Source organism: Lutjanus erythropterus, chromosome 2 (assembly GCF_056507025.1).
Source record: "Lutjanus erythropterus isolate fLutEry1 chromosome 2, fLutEry1.hap2, whole genome shotgun sequence".
Lineage (NCBI taxonomy): Eukaryota > Metazoa > Chordata > Actinopteri > Lutjaniformes > Lutjanidae > Lutjanus > Lutjanus erythropterus.
In genome coordinates, this window is record NC_139318.1 from 25,502,715 (window position 1) to 25,520,211 (window position 17,497).

The following is a 17,497-nucleotide window of genomic DNA, read 5'->3' on the forward strand; positions in this document are numbered from 1 at the left end:
GTGAAAGGCAGTATTTAGAGCCAGTGTTTGGTTTGTCAGTTCTGGGCTACTGTAGAAACATGGTGGCCTCCATGGAAAAGAACAGAGCCCTCTTAAGATATAAACATTCTAAGGCAACTAAAACCTAACAATTCTTATTTTCAGGTGATTATACAGCAACCATAACATACTTGTATTATATTCAATTTTTTTTGCCATATTCTTCTTACACATTGCCCCTTTAACTGTGGATCCTGCCAGCATAAACACCTCCTATGAGCAACAGCACGTTACTTTTTCTTGACCTTGAGACAAGTTTCAAGAAAGGTGGACATCTTTTTATTTATCATGGAGTGTCCCTTCTCATGTGCAAGGAGAGAGCTGCTGTTCTGCATTAAAACATTCTCAATCTGTATTAGTCTAACGAACATGCAGAGCAGTGCCATGTTAAACCAACAAACACTTAATTATTTTTTATGCAAAGTGTCTAAGCAGCCTGGCCAGTGGCCACCAGGTAATTTGAAGAGCCATAAAGTACACAGGCTACATCCATAATATAGGAGTGTGTCTGTCTCCTCATGGTGTTGCAACTAGAAATACACTTTTGATGTTTTAATCCCTATTTGAGACAAAATTATTTAAATAAAACTGTGTCAACCTGTCTTGATGAACTGTTTAAAAAATCCTCTGCACACCTGTTGAGACGGGCTCACATGCTGTCAGATTAAACATGAGGCAGATTTCACCTTCAGAATCAAGTCGAAATGCATCTTGATATTTGTTGAAAATATGATGATAGTAATAATACTAGTAATAACACACAGCCGTTTTAAGGTCAGGCTAATTTCACCATGAAATGACTGCTTGTAAAAGTATTGAAAATACAAGATATATAGACTAGAAAGTTGACCTGATTTTATATATAAAACAGATAATGAAGAGGACCCTACCTGAGCCAGGAATATAGCAGGTTGCGTGCATTTTACCGATGAAAAGCTCCAGGCCGATAATAGCATAGATGATGATGACAAACAAGACCAGTAGGGCGATGTGAAGGAGAGGGACCATGGCTTTAATGATGGAGTTCAACACCACCTGTAAACCTGAGCAAGGAAGAAAATACACTCATTATATGACGCTTGGCTGTACAGGCGCGTGCATCGATGTACAGTAAGAAAATACAGCTACAAATCTCACAAAGTCATCAGTCATAATCCTGTTCTTATTAAACAATATTAACTGTTGCGTCTCCAGATGCTCCAGAGGTTAACCCTGCATGATCTTGTGTGATGTGTTTACTGTCTAAATCCAGTTAAGAACGCAGGTAAGTGGACAAGCTCACATTTATTTAATGAATGATCATTACTGTGTAATTATTTTGCAGATTGTTATAAGTATAAGTCTAGATGGTTCATAATATTGCAGGCTGACAGCGTAAATATAAAACGTTAAAATATTTATCAACAACAGCTGTGCACATACAGTATGCGTGCAATGTAGCCTACTGTATGTTTCTCCCACAAGAAAAAAGACATGTTTTTCTATCAATTTGATCCCTGTTTCAGTGTATATTTCAGTATATTTCTAGGACCGCATATAGTTGATAAATGTGTCAGAAGTGTTTACTCTGAGTTTGTTTGTTTTGATTACATCCTCAGCTCATGTCTCTAGGGCGCTGATGTAGATGTTGAATAGATGTTTTTGAAAAACAGTCCTCAGGGATGGAACATCGACCATCTGGAGTCATCATGTGTAACCCTTCAACCAAGACTATTATAAAGTGTATAAAATACAGTGAACATGCGGTGCTGGGTTGTACTGGGTTTTCACAGGCTGCCTGTGTGTTGCTGTGTGGAGCTCAGTAGTTACTCACTGGGTACTCCTGAGACCAGCCGCAGGGGTCGCAGCACACGGAAGGCTCGAAGGGCTTTAACATCAAATCCACCTGGCTTACCCCCGTGCCCGTGCATTGACGGATGGCTACTTTCTCCGTCACCATCTCCCTTCTCCTCTTTGGTCAAAAGCTCCAAGACAACACTGAAGAGTCTGTCAGAGAACAAAAAGAAAGAACCTCTATTAGTCTGCAAAGGATAACATGCTAATATCTGTATCTGAGCTGACATGTTGTATATTTCATGTTCCAGAAGATCCTAATCTCATGTTTAGTCCATTTTCAAGGACAGAAATGCCAGATATTTAGCACTGCCAGCTTCCAAATGTGTGGATGTGTTATTTTTATGTCATGTATGATTGCAAACTAAAAATCTTTGGGCTTTGGACTGTAAAATCGGACATAAGCAATTTGCAGATGTCACCTTTCACTCTGGAAAATTATAGTAACAACTAACCAAGAAATCAAGAAAATTCACAAAAAGTTTGCATTAGACAGTGTCTTATTTTCATATTTCAACAGAAATTTTTAGTAAACTTGTAACACAAAAAAATAATTGTCACTTCAACTGAATGTGATTTTATTTACTCTATTCACCTGTAGTGTGTGACAAAATGTATGGAATTTCACAGTACATATCTTTAATTGCCTTTTCTTATTCCAATCTATATTCTGAAGGGTTTTAGAGAGGGGTCTGTTCATATATCATTCACAGCCTGATTTATATAACATTAAGGCAGAAATTGTTTTTTTTCATGGCTGTTGACATTATTTCTGATTTATGGAGTGATTTGAAGTGAGTGCAGTTGTTTTATGGAGTCAATAAAATGAAAAAAGAAACTTGAACCTGGCTTTATCCAATGATCAGATGTCTGTTCTAGAAATGTATACAAATCAACACATATTTAATTAGGCAATTAATAATTTGCATATTTGAATACAATATTTCTGAGAACTTGTAACAAAAAAAATCTTAATGTAAGTAATCATCTGGGGAAGTTTAACAGTGACATCTATTTTTTTTAAACCATAATCACCTGTAGTGTCTCCCATTAATATTCTAATACCTACTCTCTTAACTAATTGTAAGAGTAACATATTATAGTACATTAACCAGCTGATAAGATGGTGGTTTAAAAAGGCATAAAGGCTCTAAAAACAAGCTGGACGACGAGCTTTGTTTGCTTTCTTGGATGTTCTCTCACACATTAGTAATATCATTCATAGGAGTCTTGGTGGTTTCAACATATACCTTTAACAGTAACTGAAATATCCCGATAGAATTATTTTTTTGGACACAGATTCTGTCACAAAGCTTTCTGAGACTTGTCGAACTCATAATTTGCTTTTATTTTACTGTGTTTGATCACTCAAAGTACAAATAAGCTGTGAAACTATAATGTAATATGTGTCATCAGTTTACTTTACAGCCACCCACAAACCATACTGATATCACCAGGATACAGTTGGATTAATACAACAACACAAACTGTATATTAAATACAGTGCATGTTAAAAATTGGTCACTTAGCACTGTACTGGTAGGTTGCACCTGTTTTAAGACCTAAAATAATAATTGCCAGTTATTTATTTTCATTGTAAAACCAAGGGAAATATTGAAAGTGCACAATTAAAAGTACATAAGCAGCATATATGTGCATACACCAAACAAATGTAATAAGAATTGTTCCCTGCTGTCGTCACAAAGTGAAATCAGCGGTGACCGAATGTCTCACCAAGAGAGAGGACACTTCATTACATTCAGTTAAGACGTTCCTCACCTAGCCAAGAGGGGAAATCATCTCGACACATTACATCAAAGCTGTGGACTGAAAGCAGTGAATGAAGCTGCCGATAGGGGCTGAAGGAGTTCTGAGGGCCTATAAGCGCAGTCTGCTCAGACTTATGTTATACTGAGTCACAGCTGTAAGACTGACCGCCTGCCACTGGGCCGTCATTACTCATCCAGTCATATTCAACAGAAAGCCAGCCTTCACATATCGACACCTTTTCACTGAACATACCTCTTTACCAGTCAGGCTGCATACATTTAATGTGTCTCCTCACTATTCAAGGACTCAAACAAGTGGTTTTACATGTTATAGCTTGTTTACCACAAGTCACATGTTCTCAATCATTTTATCATTTAGGTTTTTTTTTTGGTCACTGTTTTAGGCTTCTGTTGGTTTTGATGTTTTTCTGTGTTGTATGAAAATCAAGTAGCAGGCTCTTGAAATTCTTTCATGAGGCTGCTATTGATTTTCACACTGTATGGAAAAACGTTAAGGAAATGTACACCCAAATATATAAAACTGATTAATATATTCAAAAATTGACCTATTATCACCTCATAGATTTGTTGTGGTGACCTGCTAACAAACATATTTATATATCCAGCAGCAACAAGGCAGCATTAGCATCCATTTGGACTGCTAAATGCTCCATTATGTACACCAGGAAGTTGCTAATTTTGTGCTGTATTTGTTGCTTTCAGTGGGTTTATCTGAGCTCTTTGCTGAAAACAGCTGCCTGTTGAGGCTACAAAGAGCACTAGGAGAGTGGTAGGAGTGAAACAGAGTAAAGCTGTGGGCCATAAAACCAAAATAATGAGCTAAAAGACACTAAAATGCTCTCTAAAACTGAACGGAGCTGCAGGTTAGGGTGAGAGATTTATTTGGGTTTATCACAATAAATTTACCCTTACCCATGTTAGTACTTATACTTACTGATGTTTTTAAATTTCTCATTTTGTGAGTCTAAAATCAAATGATAAAAGTAAAAAGATATTCATTCATTCATTTAATTATTTAATTTTTTTTTTATCAATTGCCCGGTCAGGCAAACGTGTTGCCAGATTTACTTGCCCCAGGCAAGTAGGCAACCCTTATTGTTGAGCCCTGAAAGTGTGTTTACATGTGTATTACAATACTGGTTATGAGGCTTATCCTGTTCATATTGATCATATTCAGGATATGGCATTTACATGACACATGAAAAACCTGGTTATTAATATCACTGTATTACATGATCATAACATCCAGGTTTCTGAATTCTGCCTGCAGGTGTATCTTGACTTTTCATCATCTCAGGTGTTTCCTCAGTATCCTGGAGAGCTGTGTACATGCACAAAACATAACCCTCAACATACTCAAAGAAACTGATCATAACCAGGATACAACTGTTCATGTAAACACACTCATGGTAATTTAATTCACTCTTCATATAAAAATATTTATTAGTGCAGATTTTAGAATGAATTATTTGTCATTTTAGACTTCTAAACACACCGATCTCATAATTACTCACCTCTGACTACCCTCAAAATTTTGTCAGAAATTCACAAAATGTTCTTTTGCACAACCTTATTGTTACCTTTTTCTTTGTTGCAATTCTAATTTGCATTTCTGACACCCACGTCCTTTTAATACAATGATCTTTTTAATACATTTCTCCCCACTTGTTTTTTTTAACTTTTTTTCATCAAAGACAAGAGGCTTTTTACTGTAACACAACACCTTTACAAAACTTGTTTTTCTTGAACTTCAACACTTTCCTCTCTATGTAGAACATGAGTGATCAGAAAAAAAAAACATTCAAGCTGAATCTTCAAGCGCCTACAACCTTTTTCCAACCTCTGTTAAACCATAATATATATAATTTATAAATACAAGATGCACAAACATACATACAAGAAGCCCATTGTGAACTTTGACTTTCAACATGAATTTATACAGCCTTTTCAGAGCCATATACACACAGCTATATTTTGACATCAGAGCCCAGCAGTTTTATTTTAGTGTGGCAGTTCAGTGATTTAGCAGCAACAGTCACTCTTCATAGCGGGAGCAGCCGTCTTTGCATCTGACTGCATGGCAGATCAACCCTGCATGCTGCATACAGACGGAGATCTGACCCAGCTACCCACTGGACTGTGTGTGTGAGAGGAGAGAAAGAGGGAGGAAGGAGGATAGAGAGAAGAGAAGCTGCGATGAAGATGAAGACAAGGAGAGGGTGTAGGAGATAGCAACGAGGGCAGCGTGAGGTGGGGAAGTGTAAAGCATAGAGTACAACCATTTGAGAGATCAAAATGGAAGGGGGGGAAAGCATAAGAAAGAGCTTCAGAGACAAAGCAGAGTAGGATGGGAGAGTGTGAGAGAAAGACAGTCAGCGAGCGGAGAGGAGAGGGAAAAATGGGAGGGAGTGTTGGAGAAGAGATGAAGTATGGAGAGATGGTGACTCACTCCAGTGGTGGTAAAGCTCTGATTTATTCTCTCTGTCTTTTCTGGGTCATATACTGTGGGTGTATGAGGGTCTCTATTAGCACTTGGCCGCTTGGAGCAGAGGCTTAAGCAACTTTAACTTTAACACCAACTGCCTCCCTCAGAAACACTGTAAACTGCAGCTGTCAAACTGAAATCAAAGTGCAAATCCAAACCTCAAAATAACAAAACCTCATGACATGTACCTGCAAAAGAACATGTTGTTTGGATAAGCTGGTGTGAGGCCTACTAGAGCAGGTGAGAGGTTTAATTAAAAACATCACACACTATAAAAAAAAATCAAAGGCATTCCCCTTTAAAACAATTGAAATGCCTTTATTGTCAAGTCATGATCATGTTAGACCTTCCTACTGCGCAAAGATACGTCTAAATACATCCTCTTGTCGTACGTTGAATTGTCGTCCCCTGAGGAGCCAGAATGAAAATTTTATTACGTCTTTTTTTGCCGCAGGAGCGTTAGCCCTGCTTCAGCACATAAACCTCTTTCATGCATTCTCTCTAGCCAATGAAAACAATAACTATGTTGTTAATACATATTATTTATTTGTTAAATTACAAAAAAATAATAATTAATCTCATGATGATGTCCTGCACCTGTTTTGCACGTCTTCTTCTTTTTTTTTATGATTTCTGAATGTATTGTTTTAATTTCTGACCTGTTTTTTGTATCTAGAAATATCTAGCGCTTATTCCTTCAGTTTGATGCTAACACATAATGGGAATTACCATTAGCATGCTAATGAAAATTAGCAATGCACTCGCATTAATATTTAAACCAACAATCTGTTTTACTTAACATATAAAGTAATATATGCACTCACACTTTTAGATGTACATTTACTCTGTGGAAAGAAACTAATAGCTGCTGACTTGACATCTTGCTAACTCACTCTGGCTTCAACATGCCCAGCTGCAGCAACATCAAAGGGTCAAAAATCAAAGTCAAAACTCAGTTTGAAAGCTCAATTTCCTGTGACGGAAAATAATTTGAAGGCTCTTTGTGCTGTGTGAAATTTTTACAGGCTCTATCCATTTTGATTTAACATCTTATTTTACTTATTATTTTCTTATAGCCTGACGAGCAGGAACAGTTAAATGTAGCAATTTACCATAAAAAGTATGTTATGTGCTATTTTTACATGCAGTTTTGCAGTGGTGGTGTTGAAATAAAACTCAGAAACACTGACGGACATGTGATGTGCATTGCTTTCAGAAATGTGATATGCGGCCTCTAGAAGTGGATGATTTAACTTTTTCATAATATCAAAACGCAAATCTCATTTTTATAACATCATTACTTTTACCAGTCACAAGTAGTGTAAGGAATTACAATTTTCAAAAGAGCGATTTTATTACTAATCCAAGTAATGCTGTGTTACTGTGTTAGACGATTTGTATGTGCAGATGGGCTCTGAGTAAATCTGCATAAATCATCCACCTGCCACCCACCCAAACATAGTATTTTCCCTAATTTTGAGATCCGCAACCATCTCTGTAGGCTATATTACCTTTTAAACCTGTTTACCTGATGTTGAATGCGTCACTGCAGCAAATATGCAGGACATTCAAGCAGCAAAACTAAAAACCTAACTTTACAGGACGGAAGAAACTCTCCAGAGGACACAGAATTAAATATTCAAAGAAGTTACGCTGCTGCCTCATTGTGCATAAAGACACAAACAGCCTCTCTCTCTGGGGAGACGCACACTCTTTCCCAACCACGACTCATCGGCTGTTTCTCTGGCTTAGCAGTTAAACTCTGGTGAGGCCACCAAAAGGGTACAAAAGTAATATAGTAATATATTAATAATAGAGTAATAAGTAAAATGTAACTTATTACATTCCTGAGTAACTTGCTTAACACTGGTTAGGAGATAAGTTTTGTTATCCCAGCCCAAGATGAAACACGTTGAACTGTGTTTTTACGGTCTAACATGACCAGGCTATTTTCATTGTTTTAAAAAAGAGCGTACACATGCTGCTTGTCTGAGGAGGACCTCAAACATTGGCCCTACCACATCGTTTTATGACTCTGTAGTAACTTAAAGTAAAACAAATAATTTGAAATGACTGAATTGGAGGACTTACCCAATGACGACAATGACAAAATCCAGCATGTTCCAACCGTTTCGCACGTACGCGTTCTGGTGCATCACCAAACCATAAGCGATAATCTTCAGAAAGGTCTCGATTGTGAAAATGATGAGGAAGGCATACTCAACTGTTTCCTGCAGACACACAGAGAAAAAGAGGACAACAGATCTTTAATAGGAAGTAGACGTATGATTGATTACCATAAATAAGCACAAGCATGTTGCTGATACTGTGTGTTCTGTGGACAACACACACACACACACACACAGATACAAATGTATAAAGAAATGAAACTAGTGTGAACATTTCACTCCAGCTCTGTCGTGTTTAGGAAAGTGTTCAGTGGAGTAGACAAAGAAACTTTTTGTGGGCACTCCAGGGACGACGATGGAAATCAATCCAGGAACTTACTGGGTAACTTTAGAGTACTGCCCACAATGTACAGTGTACTTCTTGTTATTTTTTGTGTGCCAGTACAGTTAAAAATACTTACAGTAGATATTGTTTCTCACTTGGTGATACTGTACCTGGTAATATTGGAATAGATACCTGTTAGTTAAAAGATGCCTACAGTATAATTATTTTTGAACTCCCTCATTATCACCCCCTTATTCCCTGATTTCACATCTTGTTCAATGTACCTGCATGTGTATGGATATGTATAGCACTAGTACACTATCAGTACAAAAATAACAGTAAATTTGGAGAAATTATGCTGTATGTTGCAGGCTGTATTTTAAAATATTGCCTCTTTGTTCTATACGATAAATTATCAGCCAGTAATGGGAAATTCATATCATTATTTATCATTTTAATGACATTATAGCCCACAAACATAATCTATAATAATATCTGTTTTGACATGTTATGTCAAATAATGTAATTTAGGTAAAATGCTCTGTACAAGCCATAGTATATTTGTGAAGTTTTTGATGAGCTTGAAAAAAATCAATATTGTGCGTCCCATATTTATTATTTTTTATCTTTTTTAAAAAATAAATCTTAAAAAAAATAAAAATACATAAAAATAAAAAGGTGCATGTTATTTCAGACTTATCTTGCCAAGTTTGTCGAACTTGCGAATAGGAATAGGAAAAACAATCTAGTTCACCAGTGTCATTGTTTTTCTTTACATTTTAAAATCCAATCAGCTCAAAAGGTATTCAGGTGTACTGCGTCTCTCTTAAGCATTTAACAACATTCCTTAACCAGAGCAGCAAATCTCACCTTGACCTCATTCTGATCTGATTCTCACACTTGCCAACACTTGTCTCAGCACATTTTCACAGAACACTATGAAAACCATGACAATATGAGAAACCTGTGCTCGGTGCAAAAGATTCTTTACATCCTGACAGCAATCAACAAATCAAATGCTCTGAGAAAAAAAAAAAAAAGAAGAAGAAAAAAATCAGGTATCGGTGGCTGTTGTAAGCCCATAAGATGATCCAATCATTTAATTTGGCCTGAATGAAATGACTGGATGTCCTCTCTGCATGTCTACTTACATATTTGCCTACCCACGCACACTCTGCCTGTGCACTCAATGCACATATCTTGAGTCTTCCACGAGGCTAGGCAGACATAATGCTAATGCTATAGCAAGCAAGCTGCACAAAAATGACAGAAAAGTGCAAACAACATTTCCCAATGCTAGCTTGACAGCTGTGAGTAGTAACACTTGCCATGTTCATTGTTAAAGTTCATTATGATAATGTTTGTTAAATGGTTAGCGACAACGATGAGCTGCACTCTTCTCCCACAGTGGTCAGATAGTGTGCATTTAAGAGAAGGGGTGGGATTTTTTTCAGGTAAATAATTTTAAAATCTAGCTTACACTTGTGGGTTTCTCCAATGTTACCAAGCCCAGCTTTAACACTAAAAAGGCCAGAAGCCCGTTGACTTCATGATTTAAGTGTTATGGCCCTGATACGTCAAGTCAACCGAGCAAGAACACACAACAAAGACAGCCAACCACTGACATACATGTACTTTCTGAATAACAGTAGTCACTACTAGTAATCCAAAAAGAAGAAAACAAAAGCTTTTATTACTAGCTTGGAATATTAATTGGTAATATTTGAGACTGAGGTGACATTTTGCTTGGCTTTGCACAGGCATTGTCAGCCAATAATCTTTTGCAACTCGGCACTGTATCTTTCTGGAAGAAAAAAGGTACCAATATGGAAAAAATGGCACAGAATCGGCGAAAACAAATGCTGCATCCAAAATTCCACACAAACATTCTATTTAGTATGCTAAAAGAGTATGTGAGAATTTCGAATAGAATAGAATCTATGAAAACAATAGTACGTGAGGCGCTTTCTCTGTCTGGGGAAACAGGACAGTATGCAAGCAGTGGACACTACACCAGCACCAGTATCAAAAATGCAATGCAAGGCAGCTCTGTTTGACATTTTGGGAAATATGCCTGTGACCTGTAGACTGTTACATTATCTTAGCATAAAAGCTGGAAGCAAGGGGAAACAGCTAGCCTGGCTATGTCCAAAGGCAACAAAATACATCTACAAACATTTTTGAAGTTCAATAATTAACATGTTATTTCTTCTTTAGGTGGTCAGAACCAAGTTAGCTGTTTCTCCCAGTTCCAGTTTTTGTGCTAAGCTAAGCTAAATGGCTGCTGGCATTAGCTTCATATTTAGCAGACTTTAGAAGTCAAACATTCTTATACTGTAAGATGCAGCTCTGCCGTAACATAAAATGCTTCAGTTTAAATCTAAGTAAGGTTTCTGTTTTCTAGGTGTGATTTTTTTTATTTTAAATTAGTTCATTGTTGGCATTGGTTACCATGGTTATACATCACCAACCAGGGTGTGTCCACAAAGACACACACTACTGTTTATTTAGACAAAAGTATGTTGAATTTTGGGTATGTAGTCATCTGTAGTATGTGATTTCAGACAAAGAAAATGATTCAATAGACTGAACCACCAGGCAGAGATCTCTCACTCACTGATGCATGAATATATCTGAGAGGTTAAAAGAAGGACAAACATAGTTTGAATAAAATGACGGTTTTTTAGAGGGCATGCAGAGATTAGAACCAGTGATGTAACTCTACATTGTGCCTTTTTCCGGTTCTTTCAAAGACAAGCGGAACACAGGAACATCAAGGTTAAGGTCGATTGAGAGCGAAGCGGACAGCAGAGGCACACGCAGCTTGATAAAGGTGGTATGTGCATGTTAGTGCATTGAAACGTGTGAGATGCTGGAGGTGGACACACCACAGGGTGACTCAGCTGTTTAGGACAGTCCTGGGACCTCCCTGGAGATATGACACCAGAGAGAGGCCCTCTTCATTCTTTATGCATGAGGCAGGTCGATGTGAACTCTGCACACAGGCTGGTTTTCATAATATCTGTCCATCAACACAACACTCATTTAACTTCTCACATGGGATGCCCACTGGGCTCTTTTAATACACAATACAGACAAAAGCTAAGAGCCACACACACATACAGTGTTTTATTATATACATAATAACCTCTTCCGCCTGAGGGAGTCCTTAATCCCTGCTCTGTGTTCTCCGCGGACACCATAAATGCAAGAGCGCTGTGGGCTGCGGGGCTCGTTTTCCCAACAGTTAACTGCAGACTGTGAGAAGCACTTAGCCCACAATAAGAGACATGGGCCTCTTTGTTACTGAAGTAAAAGGTTGCGTTAAGCTTACGGCTGCTGCCTCTATGACAGAGCCAGTTCAGGCCACAGGGAGCAGAGAGAACAGAACGATTCATACAAGGACGGAAGGAGAGTGACGGCGAGACAAGTGAACCATTTTGGAGACATTTACAGACCAAAAGGGCCAATAGGAAACTGTGGCTACAGTAAAATAGGGCAAGAATGAAAAGAGCTGTCACAATATCAGAATTTTAAACTTATGCTCAATGCCACACACCAAAAACAAAACAAAAACTTCCCGGCACACAATACAGGTGTATTTTTGATTTTTTTCTTTCTTTTGTTTTCAAATTAACAGCCTGCACACAGTGCTGTTTCAGAAGAGTCACTGAACACTGTCAGGGTTTGCTGAAAGGCAAATTTCAGGCAGGACAATGAACACTGAACTGACCTGAGGTCTTCAATAAACACTTAGATGCATTTTTTTTATAGCTTCAGTACCTTGAAAAATTAGTACTGCAGTCCAAATAGCGAGTTGTAAGCCATAGACAATATATTAAATAGGTTGAAGCGAGTTGTTTCCCCCCTGCCCCCTTCTCCCAAGACTCAAAGCTCAGCAGGTTGCTTGCAGGCTGCAGGGACACTGAACCTACACAAGCACAACATCATACTTTGATAATGATAAGCGACAAGTCCTAGGGGTTAACATTCAATATATTTCAATATATTGGTATCTTGTTATGTCATTTTTGGGAAACTGTTATAGTATAAAAAGGACACCATATGCATAAAATCTTTAGAAGTTTAAAGTTTACTTTTTATGCAATCAGGTCAGTGAAGATGGATAACAACACTGCTATCCAGTGGTCAAGGTTTAAACACAACACACAATGAACCACTGCTACAAATCTTTGTGTGTGTATTACAATTATCACGGTAGAGCATTTAAGTGTATCAATTAGGGCTGTCAAAATTAATGCGTTAATAATGCGTTAATGCAAATTCCTTTTAACACCACTAATTTTTTTGACGTACGATTAACACATGTTCTGTGATATTGGCCTGACCAATAGTTTGAATCAGCAGCTGGAAATAAATCAGCTTGCAGTCGCGAAGATGTGAGCTTCTGTCTGTTCAGGCAACTGGTTCAGTACAAAGAAACAGAAGTATAGGAGGAGGGAAAGGAGAGAGTGCTGATCGAGCTGCAGCTCCACCTGAAACCAGGTAAAAGTGAAAATAAGGCTGACCCACAGCAGAGAGAGAGGGGGAGAGAGAGCGAGTGAATATGGCCAGATGTGTCAACTTGATATAAAAACTTTTTATGATCATGAATCATAATGTTACCGTACACTTCCGTGGTGTGTTTTTTATTGCAAGTCTGATTTGTGTACTTTTAAATACTTAATTACTTCATGCCGATTGATCACAACAGCAAGGAGGAGGAGAGACGAGCTGCAGAGAGGAGGGAGGGAGGGAGAGCGAGTGTGCCGACTGATATAAAAACTTTATTGATGATGAATCCAGATTTTATTGTACAGTCCTGAGGTTTAAACTATAGAACTGTCAGAGTGACACTGATGAAAATGATCCTGCTGCCTTAATATAAAAACATGAATATCGTGCACCGTTATATCATTGTATTGACTGAGCAGAATAAAAGTGAGGATTTTTCTCCTCAGAGGACAATATTTTATTAAAAAAATAAACTATTATTAACAATGAGTAAACTTAGTAAATAAATAAATGCATATATAAATAGCAACCTGCTGGTTCTGTGTTGAAATTTTAAATCTCAAGCCTGCAGTGCACCACAGAAGCTTCAATTGATTTTTCTATTAAAGCTTTTAGTGTGTTTTGGCCTTAATGTTAAATTGAGCAGGTTAGTATGCTCATCTGTGCCTGATGGGCTTGGATCTGTCATGTTATTATTTGAGCATTTTTTTTAATGCCAGTGCAGTGCCTTTGGGTGTTTCTGGACAATATTCGTCATTGTTTTTGGTTGGTACATTTTGAACAAATAAAAAAGGTGTGATTAATTTGCGATTAATTGAAATTAACTACAGACACTCTTCTGATTAATTGCGATTAAATATTTTAATCATTTGACAGCACTAGTATCAATACTTAAGTGTATCAGTATTTTTTACACCCCTACCCTCAACTGTAAGTTGATCAGCTCACACACTCTGGAGTCGGAGTTCAGTGGCTGCCTGCTAGACTCCATTAACACATTGCTCAATTTAACCATTATGATATTTTTAAAAAAAAGTCATATTGCAATTATCTTGACTGAAACAGCAAGAGCTATACAATTAGTGGGAAACATCATTTTTGCATAACAATTTTCAGTTTCTCTGAAAAACAAAAAACAAAAATTAAAACCATGATGACGTGACAGTTGTTGGGGTCTGACTTGTAGGCCAGACAACACAATTGCAGAACTGTTGAGTTCTGTAATTTAGATATTGCAGTGGCGATATTGCATTTTCGATAATATTGTGATTAATTGTGCAGCCCTAGTTATAAACGGCTACTCCTTCTAAGAGATTAGTAATTATCTGTTACAACTTACAAACAGATACTCATTCTGCATTAAACTTTACACTATGTAAAGTGAATAAACAGGAAAACAAAAACAGATTTTACAGACCAGAATATTTCTCCTTAAAGTACAAAGGAACAAAAATTATTCAACCTTTTTGTTTGTCTGCAAAAAATCTACCGTGATGTACAAAGACTTTTACAATAAAAAAAAATATTTTCTCTGGTGTGGTCCACAGAAGTAACTGAGCAATGATTGCAAGTACACTGAAACCAGCATGTAATACGTTGTCAGAACAGTTTTTAGCTTTCCCAGGCACAGTAAATTTATGCAAATTGACACTTCCTGCTTCGTGAAAGCATGTTAAATATAATAGCAAATGATCACCATTGGCTCTCAATTAACCAGCAATTTATTCAATCATCAGCACGTTAAACTGTGAGCAGAAATAGAAAGAGGGAGAGAGACACACACAGAGAGAAAGAGAGTGAGGAAAGAGGCCTTTGGGGATGACCATAAATATCTCTCTGACTCATCTGAGTTTATTTGTGCTGTAAAGAGCCTTACTGTAGTATGTTTCCTGTTCTCATACAGTATATGCATATTATCAGCAACTAATATGCTTACTTCATCTGTTGCTCTTCTCTTAGGTATACATCACAACATGATACATCACGCACACATACATATCACGTCTATATCCTACAATGCACGCTAACTGCACTTAATAAACGTAATAAAAGCAGGATACCACACGGCATAATACAGCTACACAGACCCTGCTCTGCCATAGGGTGAGTGTTCATGTCCACAGGCGCGACTCAGTTCATCTCACACACTCGCAGAGCTCAGATCACCATATGACAAAGAATGCTAACCCGCTGAACCATGCATTCTTCTACATAACTCGCCATATGACTGAGCCAGGCACACAGCGGCGATGTGCACCTATTAACAATTCAGGTGGGGGCCACGCACAGTGTTCATGAGGCTCTGTGTATCTTCCTCCAGAAATCTCACACTCACAGAAAATCACCAATTAAATTTTGTGCATACTAATAAAGAGTGGAAATGGAGTCGTAAAAATACAATAAAACAGCTTGTCTGGCAATTACAGCACCATCATTCACTCATTATTATTTATTATCTAAATAAAGGCAGTTTTTAACTGTAGCCTCCTGAAGTGAGACAAACAGTTGCAGAATACAAAATTTAAAGGAATAGTCTGACATTTTGGGAAATATCCTTATCGATGAGCTCAATCTTAGCGGACCACGTTTTCATTTATTTGTTAGATGACTGCATGGTGGATTGATACAACACAAATCACAAAATGCTTGAACTAACGACTGCTAGTTGATCGAGAAAATCTTAAATTGAAGCATCCCTGCTAATTAGCATGTTATATCTCATTCATTTAATCCATACAAAAACTGAAATGTATAACCAACACGTTGTAGTTATAGGTAGCTTCTAATGCTTTACATTTTTCTACAAATTTAACAGGATGCAAAATGTTAATTATTGAGCTTTAGAGGTGCTGGCAGCAGGATTTTTTTTCACCTCTGGACTGAGCCAGGCTAGCTGTTTCCCCCGAGTCCAGTAATTGCACCAAGCTGAGCTCAATGGCTGTTGGGATTAGCTTCATATTTAGCACACAGATATGAAAATGATATCAATCTTCTTGCTTAACTAAAGTACTTACAGAACTCTACTTTTACTGTATTTTAATTTACAGTAAGAGGCAGAAAAACAAATATAAAGTCCAAACACATTGAAGATAGAACAAAGCCAAGCAACACTTTATTTAGATTTAGATTAGCTTCAAATGCAAAATTTATAACAACATAGAATATGTAGGGCTGTTTGCTCCATTATAGTATAGACCAAACTTTTTCTGTCATGCTCCCTTAAGAGGCAGAAAAGTTTTCATTCCCAATCCCACAATTTTTATCAGTAATTAAAAATAACAGAGGAAGCAACTAAAAAAAGGATCCAAACTGAATTTTAGTGAAATAAAGGTCAGTACAATAGCATCAGCAACCCTGGTTTGTTTATTTTCCCTGCATAATTCAACTTAGTTTCACTCCTTCCACAGCTCTGTGCCCTCCTGCCCCTGAGTTCGAGGACCACTGATGTAGACCAACCACAAAAACGGATGAGCATATGAACGAATAAATTAAGTCTGCACCTTACTGAGTCTGATCCCTAATCTATCATTTTAAACTCACCAGGAGTTACTGAGTCATTCAACTGTGAAATGCTGTGCATGCAATAAATTACATTTAATGTAGACTGTATTGAAGTATATTTGATTTATTCTGCTTCAGAGACGTAAGAAATAAGCCTGAAACCACAAACATATTATGAGCACGGACAGGACGCAAACTAACAAATAGACGATGTACCAATAAATTAAATGTATAAGCCAACCAGGCAGGTCAGTCAACCTGAGTGAAGGTCTGTAATAAATCTCAGTGCTTTATGTTAAGTAGTGAAGGCATGAAGACATTCAGAGGAGGCCTGTGGCCATAAAATATCTCCATGTTTCTTTACTGGCATGACACTCACTAGAAAAGAGAATGGAATGACAAAAAAATGGAAATCAATTACTCCAGAAGTTTTTTTTTCTTTGTTTTTTAGTGATCATAGCAGATTCAAGGTTGCTAGGTAACAAGACCACAATATTAAGCCAATTTGAAAGTAATAATCTCAGATAAGGTTTTCTCATCAAATTCATGTTTCCGTCTCTAGTTGTGCAGGAAAGCTGTTCAAGATGTCAAATATCTACCAGAGACCAACCTAAGCAGTGTGTATTAATCTCTCTTTTATTTTCTCTAAGTAATTATCAATTAATAGCTGGTCTATAATGGCAATTGTCCCAGTTCAAAGTGATGTCTTTAATTTTCTGGTTTAGTACATTCTAACAGTCCAAACCCCTAAGACATTCAGTTTGTCAGCATAGAGAACTTAAAAAATACACAGAAAGTATTACTATTTGAAAAGTTGGAACAAGAGAATTTCAAGACTCTTTCTTAAAAAAAAAAAAGAAGAGAGAACTATTAATGCAGA

At 37.3% G+C, this 17,497-nt stretch overlaps 1 protein-coding gene across 1 annotated transcript in view; it reads right to left on the minus strand.

Annotated features, from left to right (window-relative positions):
* cacna1da (calcium channel, voltage-dependent, L type, alpha 1D subunit, a) overlaps window positions 1-17,497 on the minus strand; it is a 94,001-nt gene that overhangs the window by 50,129 nt on the left and 26,375 nt on the right. Inside the window, exons 4-6 of the mRNA XM_084734743.1 lie at window positions 8,239-8,378; window positions 1,853-2,025; window positions 930-1,082 (exon numbers count right to left, since the gene is read on the minus strand). Of these exons, the coding sequence (XP_084590869.1) occupies window positions 930-1,082; window positions 1,853-2,025; window positions 8,239-8,378 (466 nt within the window). The remainder of the gene's footprint in view (window positions 1-929; window positions 1,083-1,852; window positions 2,026-8,238; window positions 8,379-17,497) is intronic.